At 43.2% G+C, this 18,168-nt stretch overlaps 2 protein-coding genes across 4 annotated transcripts in view; one reads left to right on the top strand and one right to left on the bottom strand.

Moving 5' to 3' along the window:
* Positions 1-18,168, bottom strand: part of GMFB (glia maturation factor beta) — a 510,168-nt gene that overhangs the window by 33,232 nt on the left and 458,768 nt on the right. Inside the window, exon 1 of one of the 3 annotated variants that reach the window (XM_061612527.1) lies at positions 387-492. The exons of the other annotated variants lie outside the window; for them this stretch is intronic. The gene's annotated coding sequence lies outside the window, so the exon portion shown is untranslated. Of the gene's footprint in view, positions 1-386; positions 493-18,168 lie in introns of those variants that run through there. 3 annotated transcript variants of the gene reach the window in all.
* CGRRF1 (cell growth regulator with ring finger domain 1) lies at positions 459-17,021 on the top strand. The gene is made up of 6 exons (XM_061612521.1): positions 459-721; positions 2,909-3,048; positions 5,373-5,550; positions 8,303-8,450; positions 12,667-12,774; positions 15,979-17,021. Exons 1-6 carry the CDS (start codon positions 618-620, stop codon positions 16,273-16,275), a joined length of 975 nt encoding a protein of 324 aa, XP_061468505.1. The 5' UTR covers positions 459-617; the 3' UTR covers positions 16,276-17,021.

Genomic DNA, 18,168 nt, shown 5'->3' with positions numbered 1-18,168 from the left:
GTTGTGGTCACCAAGTCCTACTCAGAGTAGACCCACTGAAATAAATAGACGTAAGTTAGTCATGTCTGTTAACTTCAATGAGTCTACTCTGAGTAAGACTAGCACCAAATACCACCCCATTCCCTTCCTCTGCCCAGATATTCCTCTATAGAATATGCATATATATAGATATAACCTTGTTGTTATTATTATTAGGACAGGTGGTAGGGAGAGTCAATTAAGTCTCAATTAACGAACAGGCCCGCAGGTAGTGCCGGATTTAGGCATAAACTAAACAAACTACAGCTTAGGGCCTCACAATCCGCAGGGGCCTCAAAAAATTTCAGAATTTTTTGGGGGGGCGTTTAAAATTTTATGTGTACTGAATATATAGCTTAGGGCCTCACCAAGTTTAAATCCGGCACTGCCCGCAGGGCTTGCAAAGGATCGCTCACGCTGTCGTCCGCAGTTTGCTATTCGGGAGAAGCGAAGTGAGGGCAAACGCGACAGCGGAAGAGGGCAGCGGCTTCTTTGCCCCCTCGCGGGCATGCGCAGGATTCGCGCAGGCGCTCTCGGCCAGCACGGAGGCGGGCTTGCGAGGCGGAGTACCACTGTATCCCCTTGGCTCGGCGTCTCCGATGGCTGCCGCTTTCCTGGTGGCGCTCTACGAGTACTCGCCTCTCTTCTACATCGCCGTCGTCTTCGTCTGCTTCTTGGTCACCAGCGGCCTGGTCATGGGCTGGTCAGTGGGGCTGGAGGGATCAAAGGGCACGGGAGGGCCAGAAGGGGGCTCAGAGTTTGGGGTGGGGGGAGTTCTTGGGCAGGGGGTCAGCTGGAGCCGGAGGGTCGTCTGGAAAGGGGGCGTGACTGAGGAATGCCTTCCAGTGAATTTTATTGGGGGGGGCAGAGAAATGAGAGAGTCATAAAGAGGTGAAAGGGGGCTGCGCTTAGGGAAGTGGGCGAGGGGGGTCTGGATTATGGGGGTGGGGGTTTAACGCAGACAGAGGGGCCAGTGCTGCACACCATTAAGACCTAACTTAAACCTCGTTTAAAGGTTTATACACCATTAAACCTTAACATCATTAAGACCTAGCTTAAACCTCGTAGCTTAAACGTCATTTAAAGGTTTAAACACCATTAAACTATACTGTAACCTTAACACCATTAAGACTTAACTTAAACTTCATTTAAAGGTTTATTTATTTATTACATTTGTATACCGTCCCATAGCTGAAGCTCTCTGGGGGGCATACAACAATTAAAAACATTAAAAACAACTATACAAATTTAAAAACACATTTTTAAAAAACAATTTAAAAACACATGCTAAAATGCCTAGGAGAAGAGGAAAGTCTTGACCTGGCACCAAAAAGATAACAGTGTTGGTGCCAGGTGCACCTCGTCAGGGAGATCATTCCCTAATTTGGGGGCCACCACTAAGAAGGCCCTCTCCCTTGTTGCCAGACTCCCAGCTTCCCTCGGAGTAGATAGGCACCTGGAGGAGGGCCTTGGATATTGAGCGTAGTGTATGGGTGGGTTCGTGTCGGGAGAGGCATTCCATCCGGTATTGTGGTCCTAAGCCACGTAAGGCTTCATAGGTTAAAACCAGCACTTTGAATCGAGCTCAGAAACATACAGGCAGCCAATGCAAGCGGTTTAAACACCATTAAACCTTAACACCATTAAGACTTAGCTTAAACCTCATTTAGAGTGCCAGAGCCCTTGGAGCTAGCAGGCACAGCATGCTACTATAGTCATGGATGGAGAGAAAAGTTTTTCTCCCTCTCTCATAAAACTAGATCTCGTGGACTTCCAATGAAGCTTGAATGTTGGAAGACTCAGGACAGAGAAAAGGAAGTCCTTTTCCACGCAGTACAGTTAAACAGTGGATTTCCCTCCCACGGGAGGCAGTGATGGCCACCGACTTGGATGGTTGGAAAAGAGGATTAGACAAATGAGTTTAGAATAAGGTTATCAATGGCTACTTGCCATGATGGCTGCTCTTTGCCACCATAGTCGGAGGCAGCATGCTTCTAACAACCAGTTGCTGGAAACCACCGGAGGGGAGAGTGCTCTTGTGCTCTGGTCCTGCTTGTGGGCTTCCCATTGGGGCATCTGGCTGGCCACTATGAGAACAGGATGCTGGACCAAATGGGCCCCTTTGGCCGGATCCAGCAGGCTCTTGGTCACAAGCGGCCTGGTCAGCATATGTTCTTATGCTTGCAGCAACCTTACAAAGGAGGGCACTATTGCACTCCTCATAGCTATATGCAGGTGGGGGGGGGAATTAGGAACATACAATACTGCCTTGCACAGCCAGACTGTTGGTCTGTTTAACTCAGTGTTGTCTGAAGAGATTGGCAGCGGCTCTGCAGGTTTTCAGGCTTGGCTGTCTCCCACCCCTACCTGGAGATGCCCCGAATTGAACCTGGGACCTTCTGCATGCAAGGCAGATGCTCTGCCAACTTGGAGTGTGGCTGGAATAGGCTGCAGGAGGGATAGGAGTTGCTTAAGGCCAGGAAGTTTGGGAGGGGGAGTGGTATGGATGTTTGGGAGGCATGGAGGAGTAGAAAGAGCCTTTTTCATTGAGGGGTGGGCGGGTTGTATTTTTAAAGGGAGGGAACAAATAAGAGTGGCTGCAGTGAAATCCAGATGTTGAGGGTCAGATAATAATAATATAATTAATTTATACACTGCCTCTCATTTCCAGAAGAAAAACTAGAGTGGTTCTCAATCAATTCAAAGCCAACAGCACAATAACAAGAATAAAACCAATTATATTATATACAGGAGTAAATTGGGAGTCAGTGCAATAGGGTTGGGGGCTTGAGTTCTTTTATCTTAAGGTGTTTGTTATTTGTTGCTATAATTTAACCAGATATGACTGTTAATGCTAAGTTCTGCTGTTTTGTTATTTCACTCTGCTTAGGTTTGGGTGGGATGTTCCTGTGATTCTGAGAAATTCAGACGAAACAGAATCGAGTGTGAAAGTGTCCCAGAAACAGATGCAGCAAGTGAAAAACCCATTCAGCTTGGAAATAAAAAACCCAGAAACTGCTTCAGCTGCAAGTCAGTACATTTTCTGTTTTGGCCACTGTTCATATTTCTTTTCCACCCTTTCCTCCCTGCTGTGCTGAGCCTTTCCTCTTGATTGACCAATAGTACCTATTCCTGTTGGATCCTATTAACTGGAACGAGCTGACAGAGTTTAAGCTGGCTCCTACAGAAAGAAGATGGATTCCCTGTTCTGGTTGACTACATTTTTACCCATGAGGTTTAAATTGCCTCCCTGGCACTATTTCTTCTAACATAACAATCATGCAGAGGAGAGGTGTTTGTAATTTGAATGAGCATTCTGGCTGATGTAGGTTTTACACTCTCATTGTGAATTTCTCAGAAGTATGAGCCATCATTTATGAAAACAGCCCTAATCTGTCCTCAGTGCTAGAGGGATGATGGGGGCACAACCACATTAACAGGGTGGTTCAAAGCAAAGGCCATTTAGTTCTGCATCCTTTTCTTGCAGTGGCCTATTGGAAGCCTAGAAACTGGACCCAGGTGCAACAGCAAGGTGTACAGGTGCTGCTCTAACTAAATTTTAGACAGCCACAACCAAGTCACAATAACAACTCATTTTGAGCTAGGTAGTTCTTCTCCAGAGATGAAATCTAAATGTGCTTAGAACTTAGCGTCTCCTCAAAGAGGTTACATACGCTGATTATGAAGGCAGTTTCTAGAATTTATTTAAGATTTTGGATGCTTCTAGATGGGTGTTAAGAACATAAGAAGAGCCTGCTGGATCAGGCCAGTGGCCCATCTAGTCCGGCATCCTGTTCTCACAGTGGCCAACCAGGTGCCTGGGGGAAGCCCGCAAGCAGGACCCGAGTGCAAGAACACTCTCCCCTCCTGAGGCTTCCGGCAACTGGTTTTCAGAAGCATGCTGCCTCTGACTAGGGTGGCACAGCACAGCCATCATGGCTAGTAGCCATTGATAGCCCTGTCCTCCATGAATTTGTCTAATCTTCTTTTAAAGCCGTCCAAGCTGGTGGCCATTACTGCATCTTGTGGGAGCAAATTCCATAGTTTAACTATGCGCTGAGTAAAGAAGTACTTCCTTTTGTCTGTCCTGAATCTTCCAACATTCAGCTTCTTTGAATGTCCACGAGTTCTAGTATTATGAGAGAGGGAGAAGAACTTTTCTCTATCCACTTTCTCAATGCCATGCATAATTTTATACACTTCTATCATGTCTCCTCTGACCCGCCTTTTCTCTAAACTAAAAAGCCCCAAATGCTGCAACCTTTCCTCGTAAGGGAGTCGCTCCATCCCCTTGATCATTCTGGTTGCCCTCTTCTGAACCTTTTCCAACTCTAGAATATCCTTTTTGAGATGAGGCGACCAGAACTGTACACAGTATTCCAAATGCGGCCGCACCATAGATTTATACAACGGCATTATGATATCGGCTGTTTTATTTTCAATACCTTTCCTAATTATCGCTAGCATGGAATTTGCCTTTTTCACAGCTGCCGCACACTGGGTCGACATTTTCATCGTGCTGTCCACTACAACCCCAAAGTCTCTCTCTCCTGGTCGGTCACCGCCAGTTCAGACCCCATGAGCGTATATGTGAAATTCAGATTTTTTGCTCCAATATGCATAATTTTACACTTGTTTATATTGAATTGCATTTGCCATTTTTCCGCCCATTCACTCAGTTTGGAGAGGTCTTTTTGGAGCTCTTCGCAATCCCTTTTTGTTTTAACAACCCTGAACAATTTAGTGTCGTCAGCAAACTTGGCCACTTCACTGCTCACTCCTAATTCTAGGTCATTAATGAACAAGTTGAAAAGTACAGGTCCCAATACCGATCCTTGAGGGACTCCACTTTCTACAGCCCTCCATTGGGAGAACTGTCCGTTTATTCCTACTCTCTGCTTTCTGCTTCTTAACCAATTCCTTATCCACAAGAGGACCTCTCCTCTTATTCCATGACTGCTAAGCTTCCTCAGAAGCCTTTGGTGTTCCTCCTGCGTGCAAGGTTTTTTGTGTTTTTTTGCAATGGCCACATGATGGGTGTTTGCATCAAAATGGCAGTCTGTATATTGTCCCCATCTAATCTAAATTTACCCTTTCAGGGGAAAATCCAGTAAGATTTTTTTAAAAAATACCCATGTTGTATTTATGATTTCTCAACAACCTGTTTGCAAATTAAGATCCTGTCTGGACGTGCTCTTTCATTGCTTGAGGAAGATCCATTGAGTGCAAAAGACTTCAGACTTTGTGATTTTCATCCAGAATGCAGGATTAACATACTGGGTTTTTCCCTCTTTTGACCGTTCACATTGTCTAAACTCCTCTGTGTGACTCCATGTTCTTTTTTTTTTTGTAAGATGGCATAACGCTGATGCCTGATTGTCTGGAAGACTGTCTCCTTACATGCTATTGGGGTTGCAGCGTGCAAAAGCTCCATGAAGCGCTGCAGAAACATGCCTATTGCTTTCGGATAAAAACTCCACAGGCTTTTGAGGATGCACTGTATAATGAGTATCTCTACCGCCAACAGTATTGGTATCCTTTAATCAGACTTGCATATCTTCAGGTTTGGACAAGTGTAGAAACTTGGAGCATTTCTGCTTTATAAGCCAACAATTTAAAGCAAGTTTCTTTGGCTTTCATGAAAAGTTGGAAAAACCAGGAGAGGACGGTTCAGAGACTGGGTGTGCAGTGCCCATACTCCTCTTCCTTGTACCTAGTCTATTTAAAAACAGCAACAACAAATTACTTGAAAACCTCATTGTTGAACAGTGTAGATGTTACGAAGGGTGGGTTGAGAGTGGGCCACAGTTTGGAACTGGTCGTTTTCATGGCATATAGAAATGAATGTGTAAATTGAAGAATTAATTTGAATACAGGATATCTTTTGACTCTAGATGTTTAGTTCTTTGAAAGCAGTATGTCCTATATGTTTCCTTGTAACTCACTGCTCTGCTGCCACTAAACAGCTGATTAGCAGAATGTAAAACAGCCCCGTATGGTCAGTGCATTGCCATTGAACTTTTGCTGTGCTTCTCCATGCGCTGCTTTACTACCATGGAAAAGTGATGGATATATTATTATTGTTGTTGTTGTTGGATTTATATCCCACCCTTCCTCCCAGTAGGAGCCCAGGGCAGCAAACACTTTAACACATCACAAAAACAGAACTTAAAATACATCAAAACAAAACAACGTTAAAAACATTCTTTTAGAAAGCTTTAAAAACATCTTTTAAAAAAGGGTTAAAAACATTATTAAAAAAAACTTATTAAGAAGCAATTCTAACACATACGCAGACTGGGATAGGTGTCAACTTAAAAGCCTTGTTGAAAGAGGAAGGTCTTCAGTAGGTGCCAAAAAGATAACAGAGATGGCGCCTGTCTAATATTTAAGGGGAGGGAATTCCACAGGGTAGGTGCCACATAGTTTGTTCATTAGGCATCTATATGTTTAAAAACATATTAAAAAGCAATTCCAACACAGATTGGGATAAGGACTCTACTTAAAAGGCTTCTTGAAAGAGGAAGGTCTTCAGTAGGTGCCAAAAAGATAACAGAGATGGCGCCTGTCTAATATTTAAGGGGAGGGAATTCCACAGGGTAGGTGCCACCACACTAAAGGTCTGCTTCCTATGTTGTGCAGAACGGATCTCCTGATAAGATGGTATCTGCAGGAGGCCCTCACCTTCAGAGCGCAGTGATCGACTGGGTATATAAGGGGTAAAACAGTCAGGTATCCTGGTCCCGAGCTGTATAGGGCTTTGTACACCAAAACTAGAACCTTGAACTTGGCCCGGTAGCAAATGGGCAGCCAGTGCAATTCTTTCAGCAGCGGGGTGACATGTTGGCGATACCCTGCCCCAGTGAGCAGTCTCACTGCTGCATTTTGGACCAGCTGCAGCTTCCCGACCAACCTCAAAGACAGCACCACGTCGAGCGCATTACAGTAATCCATCCTGCTTTGGGGGAGACCTATAGCTCAGTGGAAGAGCATCTACTTTGCATGCCAAAGTTCCCGGGTTCAACCTCTGCATCTCCAAAAGAGGATGGGAATGCCCTGCCTGAAACCCTGGAGAAACCCCTCCAGTCAGCAGACACAAAACTGGATGCTAGATGGACAGTCATCTGATTCAGTGCAAGTCAGCTTCCTACGTTCCTTTGTGCCAGTTGCACAATTAATGGAGCAGGAAACTGACACCCTTCAGTCTTTTGTCAGTCTTTGAATGCCTGCAGCGAAAGTGGATGACGTCTGATGTGCCAGGAGAGGGGGGGAAAGGGGGGGGAGAAACCCCAAAGACGCCATAAAGGATATTTGCAAAATGTTTCCAAAACAGTTTATTAAAATGACAAGCCCAATGCATTTCGGCCATGTTATATTTCGGCCTTCGTCAGGGGCGAAGGAAAAAAACAACTTTTTTCTGAAGGGATTTCAAGCAGTGTAGCGAAAGATTCTTTTTTATTGAGGAAAATGTCCAAGTCACTGCTTGAAATCCCTTCAGAAAAAAAGTTATTTTTTTCCTTCGCCCCTGACGAAGGCCGAAATATAACGTGGCTGAAACGCGTTGGGCTTGTCATTTTAATAAACTGTTATGAAAACATTTTACAAATATCCTTTTTGGCGTCTTTGGGGTTTCTCCCCCCACTTTTTTCCTCTCCAGTCTTTGAATGCCTGCCAGCTGTTTGCCATAACAAATATAAATTCCTGTCCATAGTAACCTAGGTCTCACACTAAGGAAAGCCAAACTCTGATCTGACCAAATTATGAAAATCAAGCAGACTTGCATGTGCTTGCCGATGTTATATAACCCATTCTCGTTTTTGGCATAATTTATTCTGTTTGTAGTAGCCAAGGGGAGCGCTGGTTATGCAGCCCACTAAAGCCACATCCCCCTGACTACTGGCAATCCTGTTCATCTCTTCGGTAACATTTTTAAAAAGATTTTTTTTAAAAAAAGAAACTTATGATTAATCAGCTGAAGTTGTTCCTCCACTTAACCACAAAGTAACTTCCTCTAAAGTCAGTGAGGCTTACTTCTGAGCAGACCTGTACAGGATTGCACTGACCGAGGCTGAACTTTGCAACTGATGCTAAATTGTGTGTTTGTGAGCTGCTGGGTGGGCAGATGGAACGCAACACAGTTCGTCTGTCCCAGGTGATTCTAGGGATGCTGGTGCATCAGGCAAAGGGACCGGTTGTGCATCTTGTGTGAAATGTCCAAGAACATCCGTGGCGCAAAAACTGTGTTTGTCTTTATTTGTGGATCTGTTCCTTGACACAAACAAAGTATAAAGACAACGGACAAAGAGGAGAAGCATTGCCAGGTACCTGAAAAGGCGCAAATAATTGACTTTGGCCCAGTGCCTAGATCTCGGTACCCGCTGGTTGTGCTGCTGACATTGACTGATGAAGGCAATAGAGAAATATACGACATTGTAGGTAACCTCTTTCTTTTTAAAAAAAAATGGAACAGGAGTTTGTGTTGAACTATGTGTAAAAATGTCAATTGAACAGAATTTACTGGGGTGCTTCCTTTTTTCCATTATTGAATAAGTTTTGGTGTGTGTTAATCCTTACTGAAGATGACATCTCAACCTGGAATCCTTGGAAAATACTGGAATTCAAATAATGTAAAATTACTATTTTATATTGTGTTAACCTGCCCTGGAACCTTATGGCGAGATCTGACTAACAAATCTTTGTTTTCATTTATTAAACTATATTTATCATGTAGAAATAGGCAACCTAATCAATGAACAGTAGTAGGAAATAAAATCAGTAATTAAGGTTGGCCATTAAAATTGAGGAAGGAATTTTGTTCATCTCCTTGAAGTGGAAGTGGACTGCCTTCAAGTCTATCCCGACTTATGGCGACCCTATGAATAGGGATTTCATGGTAAGCGGTATTCAGAGGGGGGTTACCATTGCCTCCCTCTGAGGCTAGTCCTCCCCAGCTGACCTGCTCAGCTTGCCACAGCTGCACAAGCCAGCCCCTTCCTTGTCCGCAACTGCCAGCTGGGGGGCAACTGGGCTCCTTGGGACTCTGCAGCTTGCCCATGGCTGCACAGGTGGCAGGGCACATAACCCCTGAGCCACTCACTGTGGGGTGATCTTTAGCTGGCCCTTGACACCCAGGAGACATGAGCGGGGATTTGAACTCACAGACTCTGGACTCCCAGCCAGGCTCTCCTCCCCACTGTGCTATACCATCTCCTTAATACTGTGTAAATGAAAAGTAGTATATAAATTCTTACGATCTGGTTGGATATGTATGTATGATACGTCTATTTCCCTCCCTATAAGGCTAGGTCTTTATCCCCAAATAATGTTTGGGACCAGTTATCTGAGTTTCTAGCTCTTTTGGAGTGTCAGTATTCGGATCATAGTATGATTATTTTAATGCCCGGATGGGCGATGGTAACATAGATGAACTTTCACTAAATTATGGTCCGGTTACCCCTTTACCTTTGGAGGAAAGGAACTCGAGAGATAAAACGATCAATAAACAAGGACTGAAGTTAATAGATTTAATACTTACTCACCAGTTAGCCAATTTACATGGATCTCAACTCGATAAGTCCAACGGGGCCTTTACTTTCTTCTCAAGTCGGGGCGCCAGTGTAATTGATTTTATTCTGGTTTCAAGTATACTTCTCCCTAGGGTTGATTGTTTTTGTGTAATGGATAGAATTGAAAGTGACCATTTTCCTTTGTTGTTGAGTCTAAAATTGATGTATCATTTGCCCCCATTGATATTACCAAATTGTGAAGATCTCCAGATTGCAGATCGGAGAGTAAGATGGTCCTCAAACTTACACACACTCACTCTCCATACGCTTGAGAACTCTGGTTTCTCTGAGATTAGGCAGGCAGTAATGGATAGGAAAATGGATCCTGCTATAGCTTACCAGCAAATTTTATCAATGATCAAACCTTTGCTGATCAAAAAACACAAACCCATTACAGATCAGTCTAGATGTAAGAGTTGGTTTGATCAGGAATGTAAGTTAGCAAAGAGGCAGCTGATTAAATTTACTCGTAATATATTAAGAGATCCTCTTTCGTATAGTTGTAACCAACTTATTAGCTTGCGCTCCTCTTATAAATCCCTAATCAGATATAAAAAAGTGATGTTTGCAAGAGTTCAGTGGGACCGGCTCAACCAAGCTTGGCATGAAGGCAATGACCGACTTTTTTGGGATTTAGTTGCTGCTGGATCTGGGGTTTATAGACAATTTTTATCTAACCACATTCCACCCATAAAGTGGCAGGAGCATTTTGCCAAGTTGTTTGCTCCTCGGATTTCAACAAATCTTATTAGCCCTAGTCAAATTACGCTCAGTTCCAGCTTTTGGCCGCCGGTCACATCATCTCATGTTCGATCACTTATTTCAGCATTAAAAAAGGGCAAAGCCCCGGGGGAAGATATGATTCCCCCGGAACTTTTCCTTGACTTTCCAGACTGGTGGGCACCTGTTCTGGCCAAGCTTTTTACAAATATTAACAATACAGGAAAAATGCCAGATGGTTGGAAGCAAAGTATAGTTATCCCCATTCATAAAAAAGGAACAAAAGAGGATCCGAGCAATTATCGGCCTATTAGTCTATTGGACATAGGCGCGAAGTTATACAGTAAGTTCCTTCTTCAAAAATTGGAGGAATGGGAAACCGAAAACTCGATCATTGCCCCGGAACAAGCAGGGTTCCGGAAAGGACAAAGTACACTGGATCATTGTGCCACTCTTTATTGCCTCGCAAGGCAGGCAGTGGGTGGACCCACAAAACATTTATATGCTGCCTTCGTGGATTTAGCAGCGGCGTTTGATTCAATTAATAGAGACCGCTTATGGGACAAGCTGGTGTGAACTAACATCAATAAACGCCTTCTTTTTTTAATAAAAGAACTATATTCAAATAACACTCTAAGAATTAGAGTGGGCAATAACTTGACAGCCTCAATAGCAGTAAGGAGAGGTGTTAGACAAGGTTGTCTTTTGGCACCCACTCTATTTAATCTATATCTGAATGATACAGTTCTTGAATTAGAAGGATTAAAAAATTTTCCGCCCTCCGCAGGTAGTAGAAAGATTTCTAGATGATATGATCCTCCTCTCCCTCACGCCTGTAGGTTTAAGAAGGCTCTTGTCGAAGCTGGACTCTTACTGCAAGAAGGAGGGTCTTCAAATCAATTATAAGAAAATAAAAATATTAGTTTTTGGCAATAAATTTCAAAAGCATACATGGTCTATTGGGAACTACCCAATAGAACAATGCCGGTCATTTAAGTACTTGGGAATTTATTTCCAAGATACGTTAGCCTGGAAAACCCATTTGGCAGCCATTAAACTGACCGCCTCTAAAGCGATAGGCTCAATTTTAAATTTTTTTAGGACAGCGGGGGGACATTTGGTAGCCCCTGCTTTAAAAAAATTTCAAAGTAAGATTTTAGCTCAGATTACTTATGGAGCGGCAATCTGGGGATGGTCAGTATCGCCTTACTCCGCATTAGAAGCTATACAAAATACATTTTTGAGACGATTACTTCGCCTCCCGTCTGGCACTCCGGCTGCATGTCTGAGAGCAGAAACCGGTTTGTTACCAATCAGTGCCATGAATCTTTTATGCGATATTGGACATCCTTGGCAAATTCGTCAGTAAAGATACTGGCAAGGTTATGTTTTGAAAAGGCAGCTGTAAATAATGTCTGGAACTCTAAATTTCGGATGGTTCTTGCTCATTATCATATTCCCATTCACTCAATCTCAGCACTGTACAGGTATAACATTCATGATCATATAGCGAGACATTGTGCGTGGATGGATGGTTTGTCAATCTCAAACTCCAAATTTTCCAGATGGTTCAAATTTTTCAAACTTGATCATAAATTGGCTAATTATTTAACACTTCAATTTCCTGTTCATTTAAGATACTCATTTACTGCTTTGAGATTTCAAACTATGCCAACAGCAGTGCTATCTGGGCGTTATCAACATACCCCACTTGAACACCGCCTTTGTATATGCCAAATGGAGAAAGTGGAAGATCTCCCCCATTATTTATTGGAATGCCCAATTTATTCTCAGCCTAGAGCTGAATTTCTTGATTGTTTAATTTCCCGACAGGGCCATAGATCCGATGAGTATTTGATTTCACTTCTTCTTGGTGATAATGAATATTGGATTACTTACCTTGTGGCCCGCTACGCCTTTGCCGCACAAAAACTGAGGGCTAAATATCTATGTTCATTGTGAGGAGTCTCAAACTAAGGCTTTTTTACTAGAGTTTTATATGGTTTTTTAAATGAAAAGTATGTTATTTTTAATGATGTTTTGTACTTGTATGAGTTTTAATTTGCATGTTTGTTGCGATGGCCAATGGACTGCAATAATAAAAACTGACTGACTGAGTATGATACATTAGTAAAATGTATCCCTAGAAATGTTCCTATGTGTGAAATTAATGGAGGTTATGTATGGATGAACGTTTGGTATTTAAGGAAGCTCTATACAAAATATGGGCAAGAGCTTTTTTGGAAATGAAGATGAAGGAGAGTTAACATTTCATTTTTCAGATTTTTTTAAAGTACTTCACAGTCTGGTTGGAAGTTGTTTGAACTATAAGTGAAACAGTATTGTTTTTTTCTTTTTAAAGATTTCTATGGTATCCGTAATTCATGTTCCTGATGATAGTTATAGGCTTTCCTGCCGAATACTGTATCAGTATCTCCTCATGGCCCAAGGTCAATTTCATGATCTAAAGGTAAGCTTTTGGATTTATTCTCTTCATTTTACATCTCAAGAGTGGGCAAAGGATCTTTAGGCTAGAAGGAACTGCTTTGTTCTGTACTGGATGAAAATACTACCTGCAAGTACGTGCAAGCAAAATAAAAATTAAAAAAATTGTACAGCCACAAGAGTGGCTATAGCCGCATGGATTTTTCACATTCCGCAATGTTAAATTGAAAATACCCCCATGCCATTCTGCTTCGCATAAGCTCATTTCAAAACAAAATCTTACAAAACTTATAGTGCTGAACTCAGAAACGCTTGCTTAACAATACTCTTAAATTTTCATAGCGATACACAAAACACTCAGAGAATCTAGAGTTCAAAGTATAAAACGAGAAGAAAACCAGACCCCTGCTGGACCCCTGCTTTTTTCTGCCAGTGGTCTCATAATTTGTTGAAATTGCTTAAAAATCAGCCATGTTCACAGAGCACCTGTGATCCTATTACTTACCATACCTCATACTCTGACCTTCATCTTCAGCAGTTCAAAAGTTTAAAAAATGCATGGCTGATTTTTAATTAATTTAATAAATTATTAAATTTAATGAATTGAAGTTTATTATCATGTCGGGCATGCTCAGTAAGAACCAACTGTCAGTGTTCTAAAAGCCAGAGTAACAGCTGTTTGGCTTGGCTAGGCTAATCAGGGGGCCGCACCAGAGATTTATTCTGGTTATATTTATTTCTATTTTGGGTGCATTATTTTGAGTTGAATCTGAAACTGCAGTTTGATGTAAAATCAGACTGATGACAATATGTTGTTACTTAAGCAATGACTCTAGCTGTTGGAAAAAACAAACTTGGCCCTGCCCAAGATGCATATTTTCAGCCTGCTGTACTTAAACCACCCCATTTAAGGAAGGGTGTGTATGGCCAATTAAAAACATAGAGCACACCTAGAAATTTGCTAGAGTATATTTCACCTCTCACTGTTTTTTATGCAAACTGAGACACTCCTCATGTTCGCTGGAGGCTATTCTGCAGAATAGTCAGTTCCGTTATTCCATACTTGTTTTTGGCGTTTTTTTAGTGTAAATTATGCAAAGTGTTGCTGTACTTCACATATTCACAGAAGCAAAAGGTGAACTCGGTGTCTAGGAGTGCCTTTTACCAGCTTTGGCTGGTAAGACTGCTGCTGGTGCAAAATGTGGCAGAGTGACTGCTCACTGGGGCAGGATATCACCAACATGTCACCCCGCTGCTGAAAGAACTGCACTGGCTGCCCATTAGCTACCGGGCCAAGTTCAAGGTTCTGGTTTTGGTATACACAGCCTATACAGCTTGGGACCAGGATGCCTGATTCAGTATAAGAATGTCTCATTCCTTACATACCCAGTCGATCACTGCGCTCTGCAGGTGAGGGCCTCCTGCAGATACCATCTCATCAGGAGGTCTGTCCTGCACAACATAGGACACGGACCATTAGTGTGGCGGCACCTACCCTGTGGAACTCCCTCTCCTTAAATATTAGACAGGCGCCATCTCTGTTATCTTTTTGGCGCCTACTGAAGACCTTCCTCTTTCAACAAGCCTTTTAAGTGGAGACCTTATCCCAGTCTGCATCTGTGTTGGAACTGTTTTTTAAGATGTCTTTAAAGCTTCCTTTTAAAAAAATATGTTTTTAAACTTTAAAAAAAAAAAAAGTTTTTAAAGCTTTTTTTAAAATGTTTTTAAAGGTGTTTTGTTTTAAGGTATTTTAGGGTCTGTTTTTATGATGTTTTAAAGTGTTTTTAGTGCTTTTGTTTGTCATCCTGGGCTTCTACTGGGAAGAAGGGTGGGATATAAATAAAATAATAAATAAATAAAAGAAAAATAAGTAAAAGAAAATTACTTAGTATAGGAAACGCCACTAAAATTGCAAAGTAAATCTCACACATTTAAAATGTCTGAACTATATCAACTGTCTTAATAATGTTGCTTCCTCCCTGCTAAAACAAGATCAGCGCAGCTCATGTCTTGTTTCTGTTATTTGGGCTGATTGCAGGTGTTGCCGCCACTCACCATATGCTCAGAGGCACATGTTACCAAATTTTCCCAAGCTACACAGGAAGTGAATTAGATTGTGAAAGACCAACCCAAATTGTGTTTGCATTTTACAAATTTGTAGGGTAGCACAATATCTCAGAGAGGAGGTCAGGTCTCCTGCTCCCCTGGTACATTCACTATAGCTGCCCAATTTCCCTGCTTTTTAAATTTTGATAGAAATATCTGTTGGCTGTAGGTACATTCTTAAACCGCAAGGGGTTTTTTTGCCGATTAGTGAATAAGCAACTTAGCAGGAAGATTCTAGCCTATCTTGCTCCCTTTTTGTAGTTTTGCACTTGCAGATCAATTCTGCATAGGGCACCACTTCAAAAAAAATGTACTCCTTGCATGCAATCTGAAGTGGTACAGGCTTTTCTACTACGTTATTTTGCAGTACATTTTAATGTTGTATTTTAAAATTGTTGTAACCCACTCTGGGACCTTTGGGTAAAGGGCGGGTAACAAATTTTATTGATGATCATATGTGGAGACCAAGCTTAAATCTCTCTTGCTACAGAAACACTAGTTTGAGAGCGGAGCGTTGTCCTAAGAGTTCCCAGACAGCAAAATTCCGACTCTTGTTTAGACTCACCAGGTAACATTACTAGGTGAGCTAGTCAGGATCTTCTAGCAAACCAGGACAAAGTTCTAGCAGCTGAAGGTGTATGCCAAGCCCTCTTGCTCTGATGTCCCCAATGCATTGGGTGCAGTGGTGCCTCTGAAGACCTCCCTCCATAACTGCAGGAAGGGCATGATCTCCGCCTGGAGACGTAAATGGAGTTGAGAGAGGAAAAAGTGAGGAAAGCGATGCTCTTATTGGGGAAACTCCTTTCTCTACTCGTGCTTCACAGCTCTTCCCATGATGCCCAAGAAAACAGTGCTGAGATCATGGTGGGGGGGGGGGGAGGAGGAGAGTGAGAGTGTGTGTGTCACTCCTAACATTTTTGGGGGTTGGCCATGCACCATCCCCACCTGACTGCCATTTGGTGGTGTCACCCATGACACTTTTTGAAAATCTCAAGTGTTCCTATGGGTCCCAAGTGTTGAAGACCCCTGTATTGAAACAGACAAGGGGGTGTCCATGCTGTTATCACGCTGTTCCTAAATGTTGGTCTCTTTCTTCCTGCCTCTCTGCATGCCCCTCCCTCAGCAACTCTTCATGTCTGCCAACAGCAACGCCTCATCTTTGAGTAGTCCCCCCGCAGTCGAGAGAACGGAGGACTGTGCCCTTCTCGAGAAAGTCAGACTGGCTGAGAACGACGAGGCGGAGACTCCGGACGAGAGCAACAAGGACTGCATCGTCTGTCAGAACAGGGCCGTCAACTGGGTGCTCCTCCCTTGCAGGCACACCTGCCTGTGTGACGAATGCGTGAAATATTTCCAACAGTGCCCAATGTGCCGGCAGTTTGTTAGGGAGTCCTTTCCCCTGTGCGGCCAGAAAGAGTGAAAACCAAAAAAGAGGCAGGACCAGAGGGCTGCAAGAGTTTCAGCTGGGACTTCTGGAACAGTATCTTCAGACCTTGCATCCCCTTCCTCTTGAACTATAGCTTTGGTGGGCAGTCGATGGGCCACCTCTGAAGCAACGTTGGCACCTTTCCTCAGGAATGGATTGGAAGTGGCGCTGTTAAGCCTTGCGATGCAGGCGCTCTGGTGCTGTCTTCCGGAGCAGTGGAAAAGCGTACGCCTTTTCGGCAGGGACAAAGTGTCGAACTCTACGAAGAATATCTTTACTCTTTATCCTAATGCAGTATTTGGGGGTATTTTCATGAACTTTTTATGAAGAGGTTTATTTCAACAAACTGACGTGAGGAAAGGAGAAATACCCCCCTGGGAGAAATAATTAATATTTATATATGCTTTCAAAACTGGTTAATATGGTTTCACGTCTGCCTGATAGCAGCTCTGCACTTTTAAGCTGTAGCGAGCGAACAGAGAAAGACAAAAGTATACAGAGGACACGTTTGTTTGCAGTTCTTCAGTAGGTCCACGTACATTTTGTGTATTTGATTTTCTTGGGACTGGTGGAATCCGGGCATTTAGACTCGGGAGTCACTTTTGGGAATCTAAAGTGTTTGGGAACATGCGAGATCCTCAAATGCACAGATTTGTAAATGCAAGTGTAGTCCCCAATGTGAGTTACCCCACCTGGGAAGACAGTCTCTAAAAGGCAGTAAATACATATTGAAAATGCAAGCCCATTTTTGTTTGTCTTCCAGCAGGAAAAAGTACGCAGACCGGTCCTATAACATATTTTGAAAGGGCTTATGCAGCTCCTGCCCAATACAGTATCACCTCCCAATTCACGCTCTCTGTATAAGTCTTTGATGCAGGCAGTGGGGGTGGGGGACTTTTCTTCAACCTAAGGGCAACCTTCCCTCAGAGACAAACTCCTGGGCACCGCATGCCAGTGATGAATGACGTCTGATGCTAAAGTGGGCAGATCAATGGCTGTGACTCTTACATTTGTACTGTCAGGTTCCAGTCCAGCCATGCAAAACTTGGAGGTTTCTATGCCGCTTTCCATCCTCCTTCCAAGGGCCTAAGGTTCTCCACCCCGGCTTTAAAGTAACAAGCTCAGCACGTCACGAAACGTGCATTAACCAAACTGAGAGTTCCTTTAGGACTTACAACGATGGTCTGTTGCAGACTTTTTTTGTAACCTCCTTTCATCCAGAAGCTTCTCTGCTCTCCCTTAGTCCAGACTTTTTTTTCTTTTAAGTCTCTCTGTTTATTCATCTTCCTCAGTAGCTCTCTTCTTCCTTTTTTCCTTCCACCCCATGGCTGGGGCTTATAGTTCCTGGCCCCTGGTAGCAGGTTTGCATGACTGTACTGCCACCTGCGGATACAGCCTCCCCATCTGCTGTTCTGTCAGCCTCTGAGGGCTGCACCTGAGCCATCAACATTTAGGTTAAGGAAATCGGGCTCCTTGCAACATGGTACGAGAGACTGAGCTGCAGCTCCTAACATATGGCTCCAGTTTTGCTGGCAAGGCGCGTTTCGTGTTTGCTTAATTAGCTGCATGTCATATTGAAAGCTAAAGCATATTTGCATGCCGCACGCAAGCACCAATGTGAGAGAGACCTCAGCCTTCGTATGAGCTACGTTTCCCAGGGGTGAGAGACAAGCAGGTCTAGGGAGGTGTGGCCTGTTTGATTCCTCCCAAAGGAATGTTGATTGAGCTGGGAAATAAGGTGACAAGAAGGCATCGTCCCTTCCTGTTATTGGGAAATGCAAGATGCCATGTAATTGTATTGGAATAGGACAACACTAGAGCCAGTGTGGCCTAGTGGTTAGAGTGTCGGACTATGAATCTCCACACAGCCATGAAGCTCACTGGGTG

The sequence above is a fragment of the Rhineura floridana genome, chromosome 2 (genome assembly GCF_030035675.1).
Source record: "Rhineura floridana isolate rRhiFlo1 chromosome 2, rRhiFlo1.hap2, whole genome shotgun sequence".
Lineage (NCBI taxonomy): Eukaryota > Metazoa > Chordata > Lepidosauria > Squamata > Rhineuridae > Rhineura > Rhineura floridana.
The sequence above is the reverse complement of the archived record's forward strand: the minus strand, read 5'-3'. Positions and strand labels throughout refer to the sequence as shown.